The sequence below is a fragment of the Leptodactylus fuscus genome, chromosome 4 (genome assembly GCF_031893055.1).
Source record: "Leptodactylus fuscus isolate aLepFus1 chromosome 4, aLepFus1.hap2, whole genome shotgun sequence".
NCBI lineage: Eukaryota > Metazoa > Chordata > Amphibia > Anura > Leptodactylidae > Leptodactylus > Leptodactylus fuscus.
The window spans coordinates 210,333,070-210,353,064 of NC_134268.1; the positions used below are offsets into that span (position 1 = coordinate 210,333,070).

The window sequence follows — 19,995 nt, forward strand, 5'->3', positions numbered from 1 at the left end:
TGTTGGAGATCCTGAGCGGCCGAACCAATATTACAAATCAATATTCTACTTAATGGTAGTAATTTTATACCTTCACCATTTTGGTCTCACTCATTTGGACTCTGAAACTCTGCATAGCAAAGGCCCAGAGTATCTGGGCTTATGTTGTTTAGTATTATGGCATAGAGCAATTAGCCTTTATCACCTAATGATAGTTACTTAAAGCGGACCTTTAGCAACCTCCATCAACTACAACTCTTTACCTCCTTCAATAGTCGCTGATCCACTGATTCTGGCACAGTTGGAATTTTTTCTCTAGCCCCCACCATTCCCGAGCAATCACTTCTGTTAATTTCAGCACAATTATGCTCTCTGCTGTCAGGTGGGCGGTCCTAGGCTAGAGCAGAAAGACAGAGACCGCCCACCTAGCAGCTGAGAGTGTAATTGTGTTGAAAATAACAGTATTGATTTCTTGAGAATGGTGAGGGCTAGAGAAAAAACTTCAACTGTTTCAGAATCAGTGGAGCAGTGACTATTGAAGGATGCAAAGAGTTGGAGTTGATGGAGGTCGTGAAAGGTCTCCTTTAAGTAATTATCAATACGTGATACTCGGGAATGGTGGGGGCTAGAGAAAAAATTACAACTGTGCCAGAATCAGTGGAACAGTGACTATTGAAGGATGCAAAGAGTTGGAGTTGATGGAGGTTGTGAAAGGTCCCCTTTAAGTAATTATCAATACGTGATGCTCGGGAATGGTGGGGGCTAGAGAAAAAATTCCAACTGTGCCAGAATCAGCGGAGCAGCAGCTATTGAAAGACGCAAAGAGGTGGAGGTGGTGAATGGTCCCCTTTAAAGGGATAAGAAAATAATGGCTGAATGTGGAATTGCAGGTCAGCTCTGCCAAAGTGAATATGGTCAAGCTACAGTATTATATATAACCTGTGAAAAGTGAATCATGCGTCATCAAGGTATAATTATACCCTGTGGCAAGTTCTTGAAGCTCTGGCAGCTCTGCTGATGAACTAGGAAGCTCTGGATGAACAGCAATACAGATCTGTCTTCTAGGGGGCCACAGCTGTGTAAATCTCCTCTATTTATCATCCTATAGTAAATATCAATGAACAAACCAGCTTGTGAATGAAAGGTTGTTTAAAAAAAAATCTGTACTAGCCGGAAGCAGTGCATGCATCATTCTCACTAGGTTTCGTACCCCCTTTGACATGATTTATAGACTTTCTTTGCAACACATCTTGACAAGCAGAAGTTGCCTGTAGCTTAAACACATAACATACAGATTAGAAAAATACAGGACAGATTCACTAATACTGTCTGGACTCTTTTAGACAGTGCACACATGGACTAGATAGTCCTAGACTGAGCCAGATTTATCAAAGTGTCTCATGTCGTTTGATAAATCTGATGCATGTTGACACTGTCTAGTCTAACTTTACAAAACTTATTAGTTTGCTTAGTTTCCAACTAAAAAAACACAACTAAATCTTGGTGTACGTTCTGGCGCACAGTGTCACATGTTCTACTCTTCCCCTTTTTGACAAGTGATGTCCTTTCCCGATAAGCCCATCAGACAAGGTGCAAAAGTTGTTAGAAAGTGTCTAAAACACATAGAAAATGAGGTGTAAAAGACGTACATCAATTTTTGACATATATTACTCCTGGTTTTTAGTAGTTGCCCCCATGTTGAACCTATCTTAGCAATATCTTCCTTTAGGTGGCGCTGTGTTCGTATAGCAGTACTTATTAGACAGTATTATATATGTTTCAATGTAAACTTTGTATACAATAAGATATTAAACACAAAATAACAACAAAACATTATTCTTCATGCGGTTCCCAAATTTGCTTGAAGTGCCCCAATAAAGTGATGTATAGACTTTGTGGACACTTGGTAGAATATCATGTATTCAAAAAAGTCCAATAGTCACTTTGGTCATTGATCTTCCATTGGTTGAAAGTAACCAATCAAAGTCAGCCAATGGCAACTGTAATCTGCTCGTAGCTTGTCAATGACTGGCTTAGATTTGGTTGGTATTTTGACCTAGTCTAACCTTCTAGAGCACTTGATCCAAACCAGTAAATGGTAGCCGTAAGCTGAGTTGTCATTGGCTGGTTTAGATTTGGTTGGTAGGTTAGTCTTGGTCATTGACCTAGTTTCTTGACCAAGTCTAACCTTCCAGACAACTTGATCTAAACCAGTAAATGGTAGCCATAAGCTGAGTTGTCAATGGTTGTCAATCAATTTTAGTCATTGAAAGTAGGTCCATGATCGAGAGTAACACTGTCAATTTGAGTATTTCGTCCACAACAAATCCCAATATTTCGTATTTGCTTGAATCTGAAATTTTGGGAAAAGTCATGCCAAATTTAATTTGGGCCAAATCAATCCACACATTCTGCTCATTTCTGGTACCTTCTAAATTAGTCCAAAGAAGGTCAACCAGTGACATGGCCACCCAAGGATCATTGAAAACTGGTCTAGTCCCGTCTGGTCACAGTGTAGCAAAAACTTCTTCAGTGTCTTGGCCCCATTTTTGAAGAAGTGTGCCCCTCATCATACATAAGGCACTCCCTCCAGTGATGGAGTTGATACGCCCGTCTTCATAAGTCTTCCGCCATGTCTTGACAGCTAAGAGCTATTTTGATGACACGAGAGGGACCTACATAATTTTATCCAATCTATTGAATAATTTTTTTCGGTAACCATATTACATAACAATTCTAGCTCCTTCCCTACGTAACACATCTACGTTTGGAAACCAGTTTCTAATTTTAGGCAGGATCTATAGTTTGCTGTTACCAATGGGCTGGGGAGCCATCAGGTTTTGTGAATAGCTAGCAATAAGCAGGCATACATTATTTATCATGGCAGCCGGGCTCTATGACTGAACGTCTCAGCAGAAACCTACCATAAAGATGTAACGTGGGAATAGAAGCAGCTTTAATTAGAAGTCAAGACGTAAATACTTTTTCTTTACGCGCGCCGTACGACACGGAGAACCGACACAATGTGGTCCATAGACATCTGTCATTCCAGTAAACACAATGAGGAAATGGTTAGAAAGTGAAAAATGAGAGAGGTTATCGGATGCCAAATAACTTGTTACTGCTGGCTTATGGGAAAGTCTGCAAATCCCTAATGGGAAAGTCCGTATTCCCATATACTGTACATCTACGCATAAAGGTAACCTATATGACCAGAAAAAGGAGCACAGCCGGGATCATGGAAGATCTCAAATTCACTATGGTGACCATTGCAATAGACAAGTGCACTAAGTCTTGGGAAGGTCCAAGTGCCTGGGAAGGAACATGTCCAGTGTGGGTTGGGGGTTCGTGTGTCCTTGGGGTCTCATCGTTCTTGTTTGGGACGTGTGGGTATGGGTTGGTGTGGGGTAAGCGGGTGATGCGGGGCTTAGAGGTCTTTGGGTGGTGGGTGAGGGGTTTAATAGTCTTTGGGGTCTCATCTTCCTCTTGTTTGCTGATCCTCGAACCTCTTTGGCTATGGCACTCCAAAAATGTCGCACTCCCCCTCCCCTCAAATGTGACTGCTGTAGCCAAAATGTAGTCAGGGATGTCAATGCTAAAGTGGAGACGCCCTTGAAGGACAGGTTAGTATTAGAGATGAGCGAGTACTGTTGGGATCAGCCGATCTGAACAGCTTGCTCCATAGAAATTAATGGATGCACCTGGTACTTCCGCTTTGACGACGGCCGGCCGCTTAACCCCCCGCGTGCCGGCTACGTCTATTCATTTCTATGCGAGCGTGCTGTTCGGATCGGCTGATCCGAACAGTACTCGCTCATCTCTAGTTAGTATGGCTTCTTTTTTATTTTAACCCATTCCCTGCTTCTGCTACTTTTTGTTTGGGGGTTGAAACCCATGTTAGAGGAACGGGATACCCTATATTATACCTAGTGACTTCTACATTTTGTGTTTTGTACCCATGCTACATATACACAGTCATATTAATGTGACCACCGCCTACTATTGATGTCAACGCTAAATAACCAATCAGAGAAGGCATGTGCCATCAGCCATCTGGGTGCACTCATCATTGTGGAAGGCACGATGGATCAACATAAGTATTCATCTCTCCTTGTGGACCATGTTCACCCCTACATGCAAAATGTTTTTCCTCAGGATGATGGCATCTACCAGCAGGACAATGCCACGTGTCATAAAGCTGGCAGTGTACGTGCGTGGTTCGAGGAGCACCAGGATGAGTTTACCGTACTCCCTTGTCCAGCAAATTCCCCGGACTTGAACCCAATCGAGAATCTATGGAACCAACTCGATCGGGTTATTCGTGCCATGGATGCTCAACCGCGTAACCTAGCGCAGCTGGCCACGGCACTGGAGTCGGCATGGCTCAACATCCCAGTGACATCATCACAACATCCCCTCTCTTCCTGCACGTCTCGCAGCGGTCCGCTATATCAAAAGTGGTCACATTAATGTCACTGGACTGTGTATTATAACCGAAAGTCTGGGGGGAGCCCATTTTTTGGGGACGCCAAGGGTCACCCCCTTTTGCAGATAGTTTTGGTAGAGTTGCTGCGCCTAATACATAGACAACCCCTTTAACAACCACGACCTTATCTTCCACTCCAATTGTAATATTCGATTGGATGCTATGGAAAGCCAACACCTTACGCGCTACCAACCAATGAATAGAAGATGACCGCTATTTTTTTTCCCTACGGTTTTCTCTTCTCCTCCATTTTGGTCAGCGCTTAAGACAACAGATAAAATATCTTGGATTTACATTCCGTACAGGAGTAACAATAGGAAGACGCCTGACAATTCCCTTCCAGGTACTATTACTTTGCTTCCTGAAGGAGAAAACAAATTACATTTTTATAGTACATGAAATTGTTTCTGCCTTGGATTGGAAATTGCGCGCAACGCAGTAAATCTCCAGACTAGTATGTGTTCTGTCTCCGGCAATACTACCAAACCACGCGACCTTAATTACCGTACATCACGTCTCCGAATCTACACCTGCCACCCATGCCCGTCTGTGTGAGATAACGTCTGTCACTAGTGGCTCCCCGGCAATATATAAATATATATAGAATGGAACCCACTATGGGAGTAATGCCAACCTGCTCCATCTTGTCCGCCCATCCCCCGCTTCCCGAATATCACCCTCCATAACGACGACTTCAATTTAGCTTAATGGCCGTGCGTCTGTAAACGAATGGGAGTGTTAAATTTTACAAAAAAATATAATAATGAGACAGATTGACAAAAAAAAAAATTCTTTGACATCATCATTGTTGCCCATAGCAACCAGCGACGGCTTGGCTTTCATTTTCCAACGGCGCTATGAGAAATGAAAGTGAAAACTGGGCTGTGATTGGTTGCCATGGCAGCTAAGACAGTTTTTCTTTTAGGCCGTTTCAACAACATACTTGTCCAAATTTTTGGGCAACGCAGCTATACCTGTATTCTCCAGAGGACAGTGATTCAGTGGGGCAAACACTGTATGATTTGGGTGACAGTAACCTATCTGCAGGGCTGGGGTGATATGCTGGTTCTGGTGACAGTAACCTATCTATCTGCAGGGCTGGGGTGATATACTGGGTCTGGTGACAGTAACCTATCTATCTGCAGGGCTGGGGTGATATACTGGGGCTGGTGACACTAACCTATCTATCTGCAGGGCTGGGGTGATATGCTGGGTCTGGTGACAGGGATGGGGTGATATGCTGGGTCTGGTGACAGTAACCTATCTATCTGCAGGGCTGGGGTGATATGCTGGGTCTGGTGACAGTAACCTATCTATCTGCAGGGCTGGGGTGATATACTGGGTCTGGTGACAGTAACCTATCTATCTGCAGGGCTGGGGTGATATACTGGGGCTGGTGACACTAACCTATCTATCTGCAGGGCTGGGGTGATATGCTGGGTCTGGTGACAGGGATGGGGTGATATGCTGGGTCTGGTGACAGTAACCTATCTATCTGCAGGGCTGGGGTGATATGCTGGGTCTGGTGACAGTAACCTATCTATCTGCAGGACTGGGGTGATATGCTGGGTCTGGTGACACTAACCTATCTATCTGCAGGGCTGGGGTGATATGCTGGGTCTGGTGACAGTAACCTATCTATCTGCAGGGCTGGGGTGATATACTGGGTCTGGTGACAGTAACCTATCTATCTGCAGGGCTGGGGTGATATACTGGGGCTGGTGACACTAACCTATCTATCTGCAGGGCTGGGGTGATATGCTGGGTCTGGTGACAGGGATGGGGTGATATGCTGGGTCTGGTGACAGTAACCTATCTATCTGCAGGGCTGGGGTGATATGCTGGGTCTGGTGACAGTAACCTATCTATCTGCAGGACTGGGGTGATATGCTGGGTCTGGTGACACTAACCTATCTATCTGCAGGGCTGGGGTGATATGCTGGGTCTGGTGACAGTAACCTATCTATCTGCAGGGCTGGGGTGATATACTGGGTCTGGTGACAGTAACCTATCTATCTGCAGGGCTGGGGTGATATACTGGGGCTGGTGACACTAACCTATCTATCTGCAGGGCTGGGGTGATATGCTGGGTCTGGTGACAGGGATGGGGTGATATGCTGGGTCTGGTGACAGTAACCTATCTATCTGCAGGGCTGGGGTGATATGCTGGTTCTGGTGACAGTAACCTATCTATCTGCAGGGCTGGGGTGATATGCTGGGTCTGGTGACAGTAACCTATCTATCTGCAGGGCTGGGGTGATATGCTGGGTCTGGTGACAGTAACCTATCTATCTGCAGGACTGGGGTGATATGCTGGGTCTGGTGACACTAACCTATCTATCTGCAGGGCTGGGGTGATATGCTGGGTCTGGTGACACTAACCTATCTATCTGCAGGGCTGGGGTGATATGCTGGGTCTGGTGACAGTAACCTATCTATCTGCAGGGCTGGGGTGATATGCTGGGTCTGGTGACAGTAACCTATCTATCTGCAGGGCTGGGATGATATGCTGGGTCTGGTGACAGTAACCTATCTATCTGCAGGGCTGGGGTGATATGCTGGGTCTGGTGACAGGGATGGGGTGATATGCTGGGTCTGGTGACAGTAACCTATCTATCTGCAGGGCTGGGGTGATATGCTGGGTCTGGTGACAGTAACCTATCTATCTGCAGGACTGGGGTGATATGCTGGGTCTGGTGACACTAACCTATCTATCTGCAGGGCTGGGGTGATATGCTGGGTCTGGTGACAGTAACCTATCTATCTGCAGGGCTGGGGTGATATGCTGGATCTGATGACAGTAACCTATCTATCTGCAGGGCTGGGGTGATATGCTGGTTCTGGTGACAGTAACCTATCTATCTGCAGGCTGGGGTGATATGCTGGATCTGATGACAGTAACCTATCTATCTGCAGGGCTGGGGTGATATGCTGGATCTGGTGACAGTAACCTATCTATCTGCAGGGCTGGGGTGATATGCTGGATCTGGTGACAGTAACCTATCTATCTGCAGGGCTGGGGTGATATGCTGGGTCTGGTGACAGGGATGGGGTGATATGCTGGGTCTGGTGACAGTAACCTATCTATCTGCAGGGCTGGGGTGATATGCTGGGTCTGGTGACAGTAACCTATCTATCTGCAGGACTGGGGTGATATGCTGGGTCTGGTGACACTAACCTATCTATCTGCAGGGCTGGGGTCATATGCTGGGTCTGGTGACACTAACCTATCTATCTGCAGGGCTGGGGTGATATGCTGGGTCTGGTGACACTAACCTATCTATCTGCAGGGCTGGGATGATATGCTGGATCTGGTGACAGTAACCTATGTATCTGCAGGGCTGGGGTGATATGCTGGGTCTGGTGACAGTAACCTATCTATCTGCAGGGCTGGGGTAATATGTTGGGTCTGGTGACAGTAACCTATCTATCTGCAGGGCTGGGGTGATATGCTGGGTCTGGTGACAGTAACCTATCTATCTGCAGGGCTGGGGTGATATGCTGGGTCTGGTGACAGTAACCTATCTATCTGCAGGGCTGGGATGATATGCTGGGTCTGGTGACAGTAACCTATCTATCTGCAGGGCTGGGGTGATATGCTGGGTCTGGTGACAGGGATGGGGTGATATGCTGGGTCTGGTGACAGTAACCTATCTATCTGCAGGGCTGGGGTGATATGCTGGGTCTGGTGACAGTAACCTATCTATCTGCAGGACTGGGGTGATATGCTGGGTCTGGTGACACTAACCTATCTATCTGCAGGGCTGGGGTGATATGCTGGGTCTGGTGACACTAACCTATCTATCTGCAGGGCTGGGGTGATATGCTGGATCTGGTGACAGTAACCTATCTATCTGCAGGGCTGGGGTGATATGCTGGTTCTGGTGACACTAACCTATCTATCTGCAGGGCTGGGGTGATATGCTGGGTCTGGTGACACTAACCTATCTATCTGCAGAGCTGGGGTGATATGCTGGTTCTGGTGACAGTAACCTATCTATCTGCAGGGCTGGGGTGATATGCTGAGGTCTGGTGACACTAACCTATCTATCTGCAGGGCTGGGGTGATATGCTGGGTCTGGTGACACTAACCTATCTGCAGGGCTGGGGTGATATGCTGGGTCTGGTGACAGTAACCTATCTATCTGTAGGGCTGGGGTGATATGCTGGTTCTGGTGACAGTAACCTATCTATCTGCAGGGCTGGGGTGATATGCTGGGTCTGGTGACACTAACCTATCTATCTGTAGGGCTGGGGTGATATGCTGGTTCTGGTGACAGTAACCTATCTATCTGCAGGGCTGGGGTGATATGCTGAGGTCTGGTGACAGTAACCTATCTATCTGTAGGGCTGGGGTGATATGCTGGGTCTGGTGACAGTAACCTATCTATCTGCAGGGCTGGGGTGATATGCTGGGTCTGGTGACACTAACCTATCTATCTGCAGGACTGGGGTGATATGCTGGGTCTGGTGACACTAACCTATCTATCTGCAGGGCTGGGGTGATATGCTGGTTCTAGTGACAGTAACCTATCTATCTGCAGGGCTGGGGTGATATGCTGGTTCTGGTGACACTAACCTATCTATCTGCAGGGCTGGGATGATATGCTGGGTCTGGTGACACTAACCTATCTATCTGCAGGGCTAGGGTGATATGCTGGGTCTGGTGACACTAACCTATCTATCTGCAGGGCTGGGGTGATATGCTGGTTCTGATGACACTAACCTATCTATCTGCAGGGCTTGGGTGATATGCTGGTTCTGGTGACACTAACCTATCTATCTGCAGGGCTGGGGTGATATTCTGGTTCTGGTGACACTAACCTATCTATCTGCAGGGCTGGGGTGATATGCTGGTTCTGATGACACTAACCTATCTATCTGCAGGGCTGGGGTGATATGCTAGGTCTGGTGACACTAACCTATCCATCTGCAGGGCTAGGGTGATATGCTGGGTCTGGTGACAGTAACCTATCTATCTGCAGGGCTGGGGTGATATGCTGGTCTGGTGACACTAACCTATCTATCTGCAGGGCTGGGGTGATATGCTGGGTCTGGTGACAGTAACCTATCTATCTGTAGGGCTGGGGCGATATGCTGGTTCTGGTGACAGTAACCTATCTATCTGCAGGGCTGGGGTGATATGCTGGGTCTGGTGACACTAACCTATCTATCTGCAGGGCTGGGGTGATATGCTGGTTCTAGTGACACTAACCTATCTATCTGCAGGACTGGGGTGATATGCTGGGTCTGGTGACACTAACCTATCTATCTGCAGGGCTGGGGTGATATGCTGGGTCTGGTGACACTAACCTATCTATCTGCAGGGCTGGGGTGATATGCTGGGTCTGGTGACACTAACCAATCTATCTGCAGGGCTGGGGTGATATGCTGGGTCTGGTGACACTATCCTATCTATCTGCAGGGCTGGGGTGATATGCTGGGTCTGGTGACACTAACCTATCTATCTGCAGGACTGGGGTGATATGCTGGTTCTGGTGACACTAACCTATCTATCTGCAGGACTGGGGTGATATGCTGGGTCTGGTGACAGTAACCTTTCTATCTGCAGGGCTGGGGTGATATGCTGGTTCTGCTGACACTAACCTATCTATCTGCAGGGCTGGGGTGATATGCTGGTTCTAGTGACACTAACCTATCTATCTGCAGGATTGGGGTGATATGCTGGGTCTGGTGACACTAACCTATCTATCTGCAGGGCTGGGGTGATATGCTGGTTCTAGTGACACTAGCCTATCTATCTGCAGGACTGGGGTGATATGCTGGGTCTGGTGACACTAACCTATCTATCTGCAGGGCTGGGGTGATATGCTGGGTCTGGTGACACTAACCTATCTATCTGCAGGGCTGGGGTGATATGCTGGGTCTGGTGACACTAACCTATCTATCTGCAGGGCTGGGGTGATATGCTGGGTCTGGTGACACTAACCTATCTATCTGCAGGGCTGGGGTGATATGCTGGTTCTGATGACACTAACCTATCTATCTGCAGGGCTGGGGTGATATGCTGGTTCTGGTGACACTAACCTATCTATCTGCAGGGCTGGGGTGATATTCTGGTTCTGGTGACACTAACCTATCTATCTGCAGGGCTGGGGTGATATGCTGGTTCTGATTACACTAACCTATCTATCTGCAGGGCTGGGGTGATATGCTAGGTCTGGTGACACTAACCTATCTATCTGCAGGGCTAGGGTGATATGCTGGGTCTGGTGACAGTAACCTATCTATCTGCAGGGCTGGGGTGATATGCTGGGTCTGGTGACACTAACCTATCTATCTGCAGGGCTGGGGTGATATGCTGGGTCTGGTGACAGTAACCTATCTATCTGTAGGGCTGGGGTGATATGCTGGTTCTGGTGAGAGTAACCTATCTATCTGCAGGACTGGGGTGATATGCTGGGTCTGGTGACACTAACCTATCTATCTGCAGGGCTGGGGTGATATGCTGGTTCTAGTGACACTAACCTATCTATCTGCAGGACTGGGGTGATATGCTGGGTCTGGTGACACTAACCTATCTATCTGCAGGGCTGGGGTGATATGCTGGGTCTTGTGACACTAACCTATCTATCTGCAGGGCTGGGGTGATATGCTGGGTCTGGTGACACTAACCTATCTATCTGCAGGGCTGGGGTGATATGCTGGGTCTGGTGACAGTAACCTATCTATCTGTAGGGCTGGGGTGATATGCTGTTTCTGGTGACACTAACCTATCTATCTGCAGGGCTGGGGTGATATGCTGAGGTCTGGTGACAGTAACCTATCTATCTGTAGGGCTGGGGTGATATGCTGGGTCTGGTGACACTAACCTATCTATCTGCAGGGCTGGGGTGATATGCTGGGTCTGGTGACACTAACCTATCTATCAGCAGTACTGGGGTGATATGCTGGGTCTGGTGACAGTAACCTATCTATCTGCAGGACTGGGGTGATATGCTGGGTCTGGTGACACTAACCTATCTATCTGCAGGGCTGGGGTGATATGCTGGGTCTGGTGACAGTAACCTATCTATCTGTAGGGCTGGGGTGATATGCTGGTTCTGGTGACAGTTACCTATCTATCTGCAGGGCTGGGGTGATATGCTGGTTCTGGTGACAGTAACCTATCTATCTGCAGGGCTGGGGTGATATGCTGGTTCTGGTGACACTAACCTATCTATCTGCAGGGCTGGGGTGATATGCTGGGTCTGGTGACACTAACCTATCTATCTGCAGGGCTGGGGTGATATGCTGGGTCTGGTGACACTAACCTATCTATCTGCAGGGCTGGGGTGATATGCTGGGTCTGGTGACAGTAACCTATCTATCTGCAGGGCTGGGGTGATATGCTGAGGTCTGGTGACACTAACCTATCTATCTGCAGGGCTGGGGTGATATGCAGGTTCTGATGACACTAACCTATCTATCTGCAGGGCTGGGATGATATGCTGGTTCTGGTGACACTAACCTATCTATCTGCAGGGCTGGGGTGATATGCTGGTTCTGATGACACTAACCTATCTATCTGCAGGGCTGGGATGATATGCTGGTTCTGGTGACACTAACCTATCTATCTGCAGGGCTGGGGTGATATGCTGGTTCTGGTGACACTAACCTATCTATCTGCAGGGCTGGGGTGATATGCTGGGTCTGGTGACAGTAACCTATCTATCTGCAGGGCTGGGGTGATATGCTGGTTCTGGTGACACTAACCTATCTATCTGCAGGGCTGGGGTGATATGCTGGGTCTGGTGACGGTAACCTATCTATCTGTAGGACTGGGGTGATATGCTGGTTCTGGTGACACTAACCTATCTATCTGCAGGGCTGGGGTGATATGCTGGGTCTGGTGACGGTAACCTATCTATCTGTAGGACTGGGGTGATATGCTGGGTCTGGTGACAGTAACCTATCTATCTGCAGGACTGGGGTGATATGCTGGGTCTGGTGACAGTAACCTATCTATCTGCAGGGATGGGGTGATATTCTGGGTCTGGTGACATTCCCGTTAACCCTTTTCTGCGTTTGCCGTGGCTTTCCTCTATAGTCCTACTTCAGTCCTAGTGACATCTAGCGTTCTCACCCTGTACAGAATTCTGTTGTATTTTCCAAATCCTCAGCGTCCCCTCTGCCACATCTGCGCCTATTCACACACAGTAATCCCTCTTGCTTCATAATACAATTTCCTCCCCGAGCACGGCAGCCAAACGCGTAATAATATTTCTATTTTCCCTCCATTAAAAGCGCAAACAGTTAATTAAAACCTTCATCAATAAGAAATAAATTTTCGGTACTTTTGTCATTTGTCACAATAACCGCAGGCATGAAGTCTTGTACTGAGAACACCCGGACGACTCTGCCGACTGCGGCAACGGCTGCTTGTGGAATTTACTAGTTGGATTAAATCACGGGAGATTATAAGGAGGGGGGGGGGGGGGGAAGCGGCTCAGGCGCTGGTTATAATACCGTACGGAATGAAAAATGCGTCTCCAATTATGTCCCGTGAAGTTAGAAGTGCTGCCTGCTGCATCGCCCGGGAATACGAGGATGACTCTCCCGGATTTCCCATTGTTGCGGTCTTGGTTACTGAATGAGGGTCCATATAGTGAGTGACAACAACGGCGTCTGGATGACAAAGCCGCATAATGGAGGCAGACTAAGATTAGGAAGAATTAAAAGTGACAAGTAAAATCCATTAAAGGACGGCCGTTAGCGGGTGTAATCAAAGGATTATTACCGCCATTGTCGATTAAGAGCCGCGCTCCTATTTTTGTAATCCCATGAATGGTTGGTGTAAGTGCTGCACTTCTAGGGAGGCGCCTATTAACTTGTCAGAGTCCTCGTAGTGCCTGATACTGACAGGCCGGGAATGGGCTCATCGAAATGCTCATTAACAAGGGGTTAATGATTTGGGGCACCATAGGGTGGGGCAATATAGTGGAGGCCCCTAGGCCAGGGGGCATCATAGATAATGGGCCCCTTACCATCCACTATTATAGATCATGGGCCCCTTACCATCCACTATTATAGATCATGGGCCCCTTACCATCCACTATAGCTCATAGATCATGGGCCCCTTACCATCCACTATAGCTCATAGATCATGGGCCCCTTACCATCCTCTATAACTCATAGATCATGGGCCCCTTACCATCCACTATAGCTCATAGATCATGGGCCCTTACCATCCACTATAGCTCATATATCATGGGCCCCTTACCATCCTCTATAGCTCATAGATCATGGGCCCCTTACCATCCACTATAACTTATAGATCATGGGCTCCTTACCATCCACTATAGCTCATAGATCATGGGCCCTTACCATCCACTATAGCTCATATATCATGGGGCCCCTTACCATCCACTATAGCTTATTGATTATGGGCCCCTTACCATCCTCTATAGCTCATAGGTCATGGGCCCCTTACCATCCACTATAGCTTATTGGTTATGGGCCCCTTACCATCCTCTATAGCTCATAGATAATGGGCCCCTTACCATCCACTATAGCTCATAGATCATGGGCCCCTTACCATCCACTATAGCTTATAGATCATGGGCCCCTTACCATCCACTATAGCTCATAGATCATGGGCCCTTACCATCCACTATAGCTCATATATCATGGGCCCCTTACCATCCACTATAACTTATAGATCATGGGCTCCTTACCATCCACTATAGCTCATAGATCATGGGCCCCTTACCATCCACTATAACTTATAGATCATGGGCTCCTTACCATCCACTATAGCTCATAGATCATGGGGCCCTTACCATCCACTATAGCTCATAGATAATGGGCCCCTTACCATCCACTATAGCTCATAGATCATGGGGCCCCTTATCATCCACTATAGCTTATTGATTATGGGCCCCTTACCATCCTCTATAGCTCATAGGTCATGGGCCCCTTACCATCCACTATAGCTCATAGATCATGGGCCCCTTACCATCCACTATAGCTCATAGATCATGGGCCCCTTACCATCCACTATAGCTCATAGATCATGGGCCCCTTACCATCCACTATAACTTATAGATCATGGGCTCCTTACCATCCACTATAGCTCATAGATCATGGGCCCGTTACCATCCACTATAGCTCATAGATCATGGGCCCTTACCATCCACTATAGCTCATATATCATGGGGCCCCTTACCATCCACTATAGCTTATTGATTATGGGCCCCTTACCATCCTCTATAGCTCATAGGTCATGGGCCCCTTACCATCCACTATAGCTTATTGGTTATGGGCCCCTTACCATCCTCTATAGCTCATAGGTCATGGGCCCCTTACCATCCACTATAGCTTATTGATTATGGGCCCCTTACCATCCTCTATAGCTCATAGGTCATGGGCCCCTTACCATCCACTATAGCTTACAGATCATGGGCCCCTTACCATCCACTATAGCTCATAGATCATGGGCCCCTTACCATCCACTATAGCTCATAGATCATGGGCCCCTTACCATCCACTATAGCTTATAGATCATGGGCCCCTTACCATCCACTATTGCTATCAGACACTCTTTGGGTTCCTAAATTTGCATTTACAGAGAGTCGGCACTAGTGTGAACCTAACATAAGCCCAAAAAAAGACTGACACCAATTCTGTAGAATTTTTTTTCAATATTCACGTCACATCACAGGATTACAATAGAAGATAACACCTCTATAGATAACACCACCCACCCATCATTACATCCAGTACTGACAATAGATGATGTCACAGCTTATTTCCTCACTCTTCCTGTACAGAGCATGTCTAGAAAATTCTCCCATAGTCCCCATAATCATGTGCAGAAAATACAACAAAAACACCTAAGATCAAAAAATAAAAACAAACTACGAAAAAATAACAGATTTCACTATTTGGTTTTAATTAAAAAAAAAAAAATGGAAATATATTGCGTTTAAAGGGGTTGTCTCATCAAGGTATCCCTTTTATAAGCAGAGCAGATGAGTTATATAGATTTAGCTCCAGAAGACATTTCCACCAGGTCAGATATTTTTCTTTAGTGGCCACTACAGGTTGGATGTAGTATTACATGTTATCCATTTAAATGACTGGTTGACCATGTGACACATGGACATGTCTGACCCCCAGACGGAGGTCAAAAGTATGGTACTTCTAGGGCTCAGTCCCAATTGTTGTTGTATTAAGTTGGTACTGAACTGCGGTATATTGTATTGTTACATTTTAATTATACAGAGCTTTATATTGCAGTATTATACTTACATTATACAGTATGTGAGGGATCTTACCGTGTATACACTTTACATTGCACTGAACTCTATATGACGATAATATCTTTCCACTACCGGTAATTGGGTTATCATATTTATCTTACACTGAACCTTATATTGCGGTATATTTACTATTTACTATATTTACTGTATACTATGCTGCATTGTGTCATATTACTGTATGTGAGGGATCTTACCGTGTATACACTTTACATTGAACTGAACTCTATATGACGATAATATCTTTCCACTACCGGTAATTGGGTTATCATATTTATCTTACACCGAACCTTATATTGCGGTATTATATTTACACCATACTATACTGTATTGTGTCATATTACTGTATATGTACTGTATATTGTACTAACCTCTTTATGAGGCTATTAGCTTTGCACTTCTGTTTTTTTGATTATCGTATTTTCTCTTACACTGAACCTTATATTGCGGTATTATATTTACACCATACTATACTGTATAGTGTCATATTACTGTATATGTACTGTATATTGTACTAAACTCTATATGAGGGTATTAGCTTTGCACTACCATTTAATGGGTTGTCACATTTATCTTACACTGAACCTTATATTTCGGTATTATATTTATACCATACTATACTGTATAGTGTCGTATTACTGTATATGTGCTGTATATTGTACTAAACTCTTTATGAGAGTATTAGCTTTGCATTTCTGATTATTCAATTATTGTATTTATCTTACACTGAATCTTATACTGCGGTATTATATTTACAGTATACTGTACTGTGTCATAATATATATGTACTGTATATTGTGCTAAACTCTTTATGAGGGTATTAGCGTGGCACTACTGTTTATTGGATTATAATATTTATCTTACACTGAACCTTATTTTACAGTATTATATTTACAGTATACTATACTGTACACTGTTGTATGACTGCATATGTACTGTATATTGTACTAAACTCTATATGATGGTATTAGCTTTGCACTACTGTTTATTCGATTATCATATTTATCTTACACTGAACCTTATATTGCAGTATTATATTTATACCATACCATACTGTATTGTGTCATATTACTGTATATGTACTGTATATTGTGCTAAACTCTTTATGAGGGTATTAGCTTGGCACTACTGTTTATTGGATTATAATATTTATCTTACACTGAACCTTATTTTGCGGTATTATATTTACAGTATACTATACTGTACACTGTTGTATGACTGCATATGTACTGTATATTGTAGTAAACTCTTTATGAGGGTAGTAGCTTGGCACTACTGTTTATTGATTTATAATATTTATCTTACACTGAACCTTATATTGCGATATTATATTTACATTACGGTATACTGTATAATATGATATTACTGTATATGTGATGTACATTGTACTGAACTCTATATGAGGGTTTTAGCTTTTCACTACTGTCTTGGAATATCATGGTAGTATTATATTTAGATCACATTGTACTGTATATTGCGGTATTAGATTTTTAATATACTTTACTGTATATCGCAGTATTTCATTTTCATCACACCGAACTCTATATTGCGGTAATATAGTTAGGTTTGTTATGTATATTTATGTATATTAGGCTAGTATATTGTCAGTTGTACTGTATACTACAGTATTATTTATACAGTACATTACACTGTGCTCTATATTGGTCCATAGCTTGCACATGCAATAAGTCAGTTCATATATGTACGTATCATGGCGGTGCGGTGTGTGAAACCGCCATCATTTCCATTATAAACTGCTGGTTTTTCACTCTTTTGAACCGTCTTCCTTGTTTGTTCAGATTACTTTCTAGTTTTCTAGATACAGAGATATGAAAACAGGACCCCGGGGGAGGAATTTAATGGCTGCAACTTCTGGAGGGAACACATTTACAGTTTTTGACAGATCGGAAATGGCATAAAGGATCTTCAGGGATGGGCGGCAGCGAGGCAGGAAACATTTGCATGTGTCTGATAACAGCAGATCCTAAGACATTGCAATAACACGGAGAACATGAGAAATACAGAAATATATATATATCTCCCTGTATACTCCTATCGGTGCCGTATTGGGAGGGCCGGTCTGTAATGACCCCCCTGTGCGCCCGCGAGAGTAGATCTAGTGACAGCCCAGATCACTACTGAGCATGCCCAAAGTCCAACAGAAGTAGACACATTGGAGAACGTTCATTAAGATCGCCATACTGTACGCCAGTCTTATTGTGTGCTCCGATGATGTCAGGTGCGACCTAGGAGCTAGAGAGATAGAAGCTGGAGTAGATTTCTATGTCAATTCTCTGGAGGCCTCTTCCTATTGTTTCTTATGATAATGAGGTTTCTTATGTGATGCTTGTTGGCCGGTCGGCTGCTTAAGCTGGCCGGCTGCTGACTGAGCGTGATTACGCTCGGGCTCCTCCTCCTTCCCTCCCGTCACGGCGTTCACGCTGTGTTCGGGTGGGCGGGGAGAGGGGCGGAGCCCTCCCCCGGCGGTTATTTAACCCTCGGCGCTGGGCGGGGACTTCCTTTCGGATCCCCGCCAGCGCCGACGGTGTATTTCGCCCTCCCGCCCTCCCCTTATTTGGTTGCTTCGTTGTATTTGTTATTTATTTTTGCATTTCCTTTTGGTTATTTATTGGTTATTTAATGCTGTTTTGGTTCTTCCTTGTATATTTGTTATTTATACGTTTTCTTTTGTACACTCAGGTGTCACAGCTGACAGGTTGGCAGGACCTTGTACCCTTCCCCGTACGAAATCAGGAAGAAGAGGAGAGGCGCGTCACCCGCAGAACATCTTTCACATGCCCACCCAGGAGGTGGCGGGGCATTCCGGTGACGCGCCTTATGTACTCGTCAAGGGGTAGCAGGGTTCTGCTAATTTGTTATGTTAATAAAGCTGTGGCCGACCCCCACAATTTAACCCACTCCATTGGTCTTGTGCATTATTTATACTGGTTTACTTGAGTGCAGGGAGGGATATGTTTTTGGTGGTTTTATGTATTACGCTCAGTCGTAAAGCAAACTGCTGTAAAGTGAACCGCTGCGCAGTTTAGGCAAGATAGCATCCTTCACAATCATATATAATCATGTAACATACTGTACAGGACTAGAATATAGAATCAGATCCAAAAAAAGAAAATATATCTATCTATCTATCTATCTATCTATCTATTTATCTATCTATCTATCTATCTATCTATCTATCTATCTATCTATCTCCTATCTATCTATCTATCTATCTATCTCCTATCTATCTATCTATCTATCTATCTATCTATCTATCTATCTCCTATCTATCTATCTATCTATCTATCTCCTATCTATCTATCTATCTATCTATCTATCTATCTCCTATCTATCTATCTATGTATCTATCTATCTATCTATCTATCTTCTATCTATCTATCTATCTATCTATCTATCTATCTATCTATCTCCTATCTATCTATCTATCTATCTATCTATCTATCTATCTATCTATCTATCTATCTATCTCCTATCTATCTATCTCCTATCTATCTATCTCCTATCTATCTATCTATCATCTATCTATCTATCTATCTATCTATCTATCTATCTATCTATCTATCTATCTCCTATATATCTATCTCCTATCTATCTCCTATCTATCTATCTATCTATCTATCTATCTATCTATCTATCTATCTATCTATCTCCTATATATCTATCTCCTATCTATCTCCTATCTATAGAATAAAACAATGTTACATTTGATACTTTCTTACAACCTCTCAGTGAGTATGTATTGCTTTATGGGCCCCGGGGACCATGTGCCTATCATGAGATGAATGATAGTTGTTGTGTCAGTGCAGGTTCACAAGATAAATCCACGTGTCTTGCAGGAGGAATCTTTACTTCTCAGCTTGTTTGATGGCAAAAGACTTTGACAGCTTTTTACCGTATTACAGAGTAAATAGGAGCTGCCTGGCAGAGTGGTCTTGTCATACACAGAACCTTCCACAAACACCGTACTTAGCGCACTGAAGGTCATGGAAATTTGTATTGTAGCAGAATTAGACTTGTAAATATCAGAGGTGTGCGTTGCCTCCAGAGCTGACTTCTCTCCGCAGGAGGCTACTATTTGATTCTGTATCTGAGGAATATCTGACTCAAGGTTTAACGCGTTTGTTCTAATAATAGACAGCCGAGGAGAAATCACAGATTATACGCAATGTACATGGCCGTCACAGACAGAAGAGGGGGCCCTGGAGAAAAACCTGGACTCCCTTTCTTGTGTTTTTTCATGCCGCTACC

The 19,995-nt window shown here is 44.9% G+C and overlaps 1 protein-coding gene across 2 annotated transcripts in view; it reads right to left on the bottom strand.

Annotated features, from left to right (window-relative positions):
- ZNF804B (zinc finger protein 804B) overlaps nt 1–19,995 on the bottom strand; it is a 326,053-nt gene that overhangs the window by 84,185 nt on the left and 221,873 nt on the right. Inside the window, exon 1 of one of the 2 annotated variants that reach the window (XM_075271692.1) lies at nt 12,763–12,825. The exons of the other annotated variant lie outside the window; for it this stretch is intronic. Within the exon in view, the coding sequence (XP_075127793.1) occupies nt 12,763–12,771 (9 nt within the window). The 5' untranslated portion in view covers nt 12,772–12,825. Of the gene's footprint in view, nt 1–12,762; nt 12,826–19,995 lie in introns of those variants that run through there. 2 annotated transcript variants of the gene reach the window in all.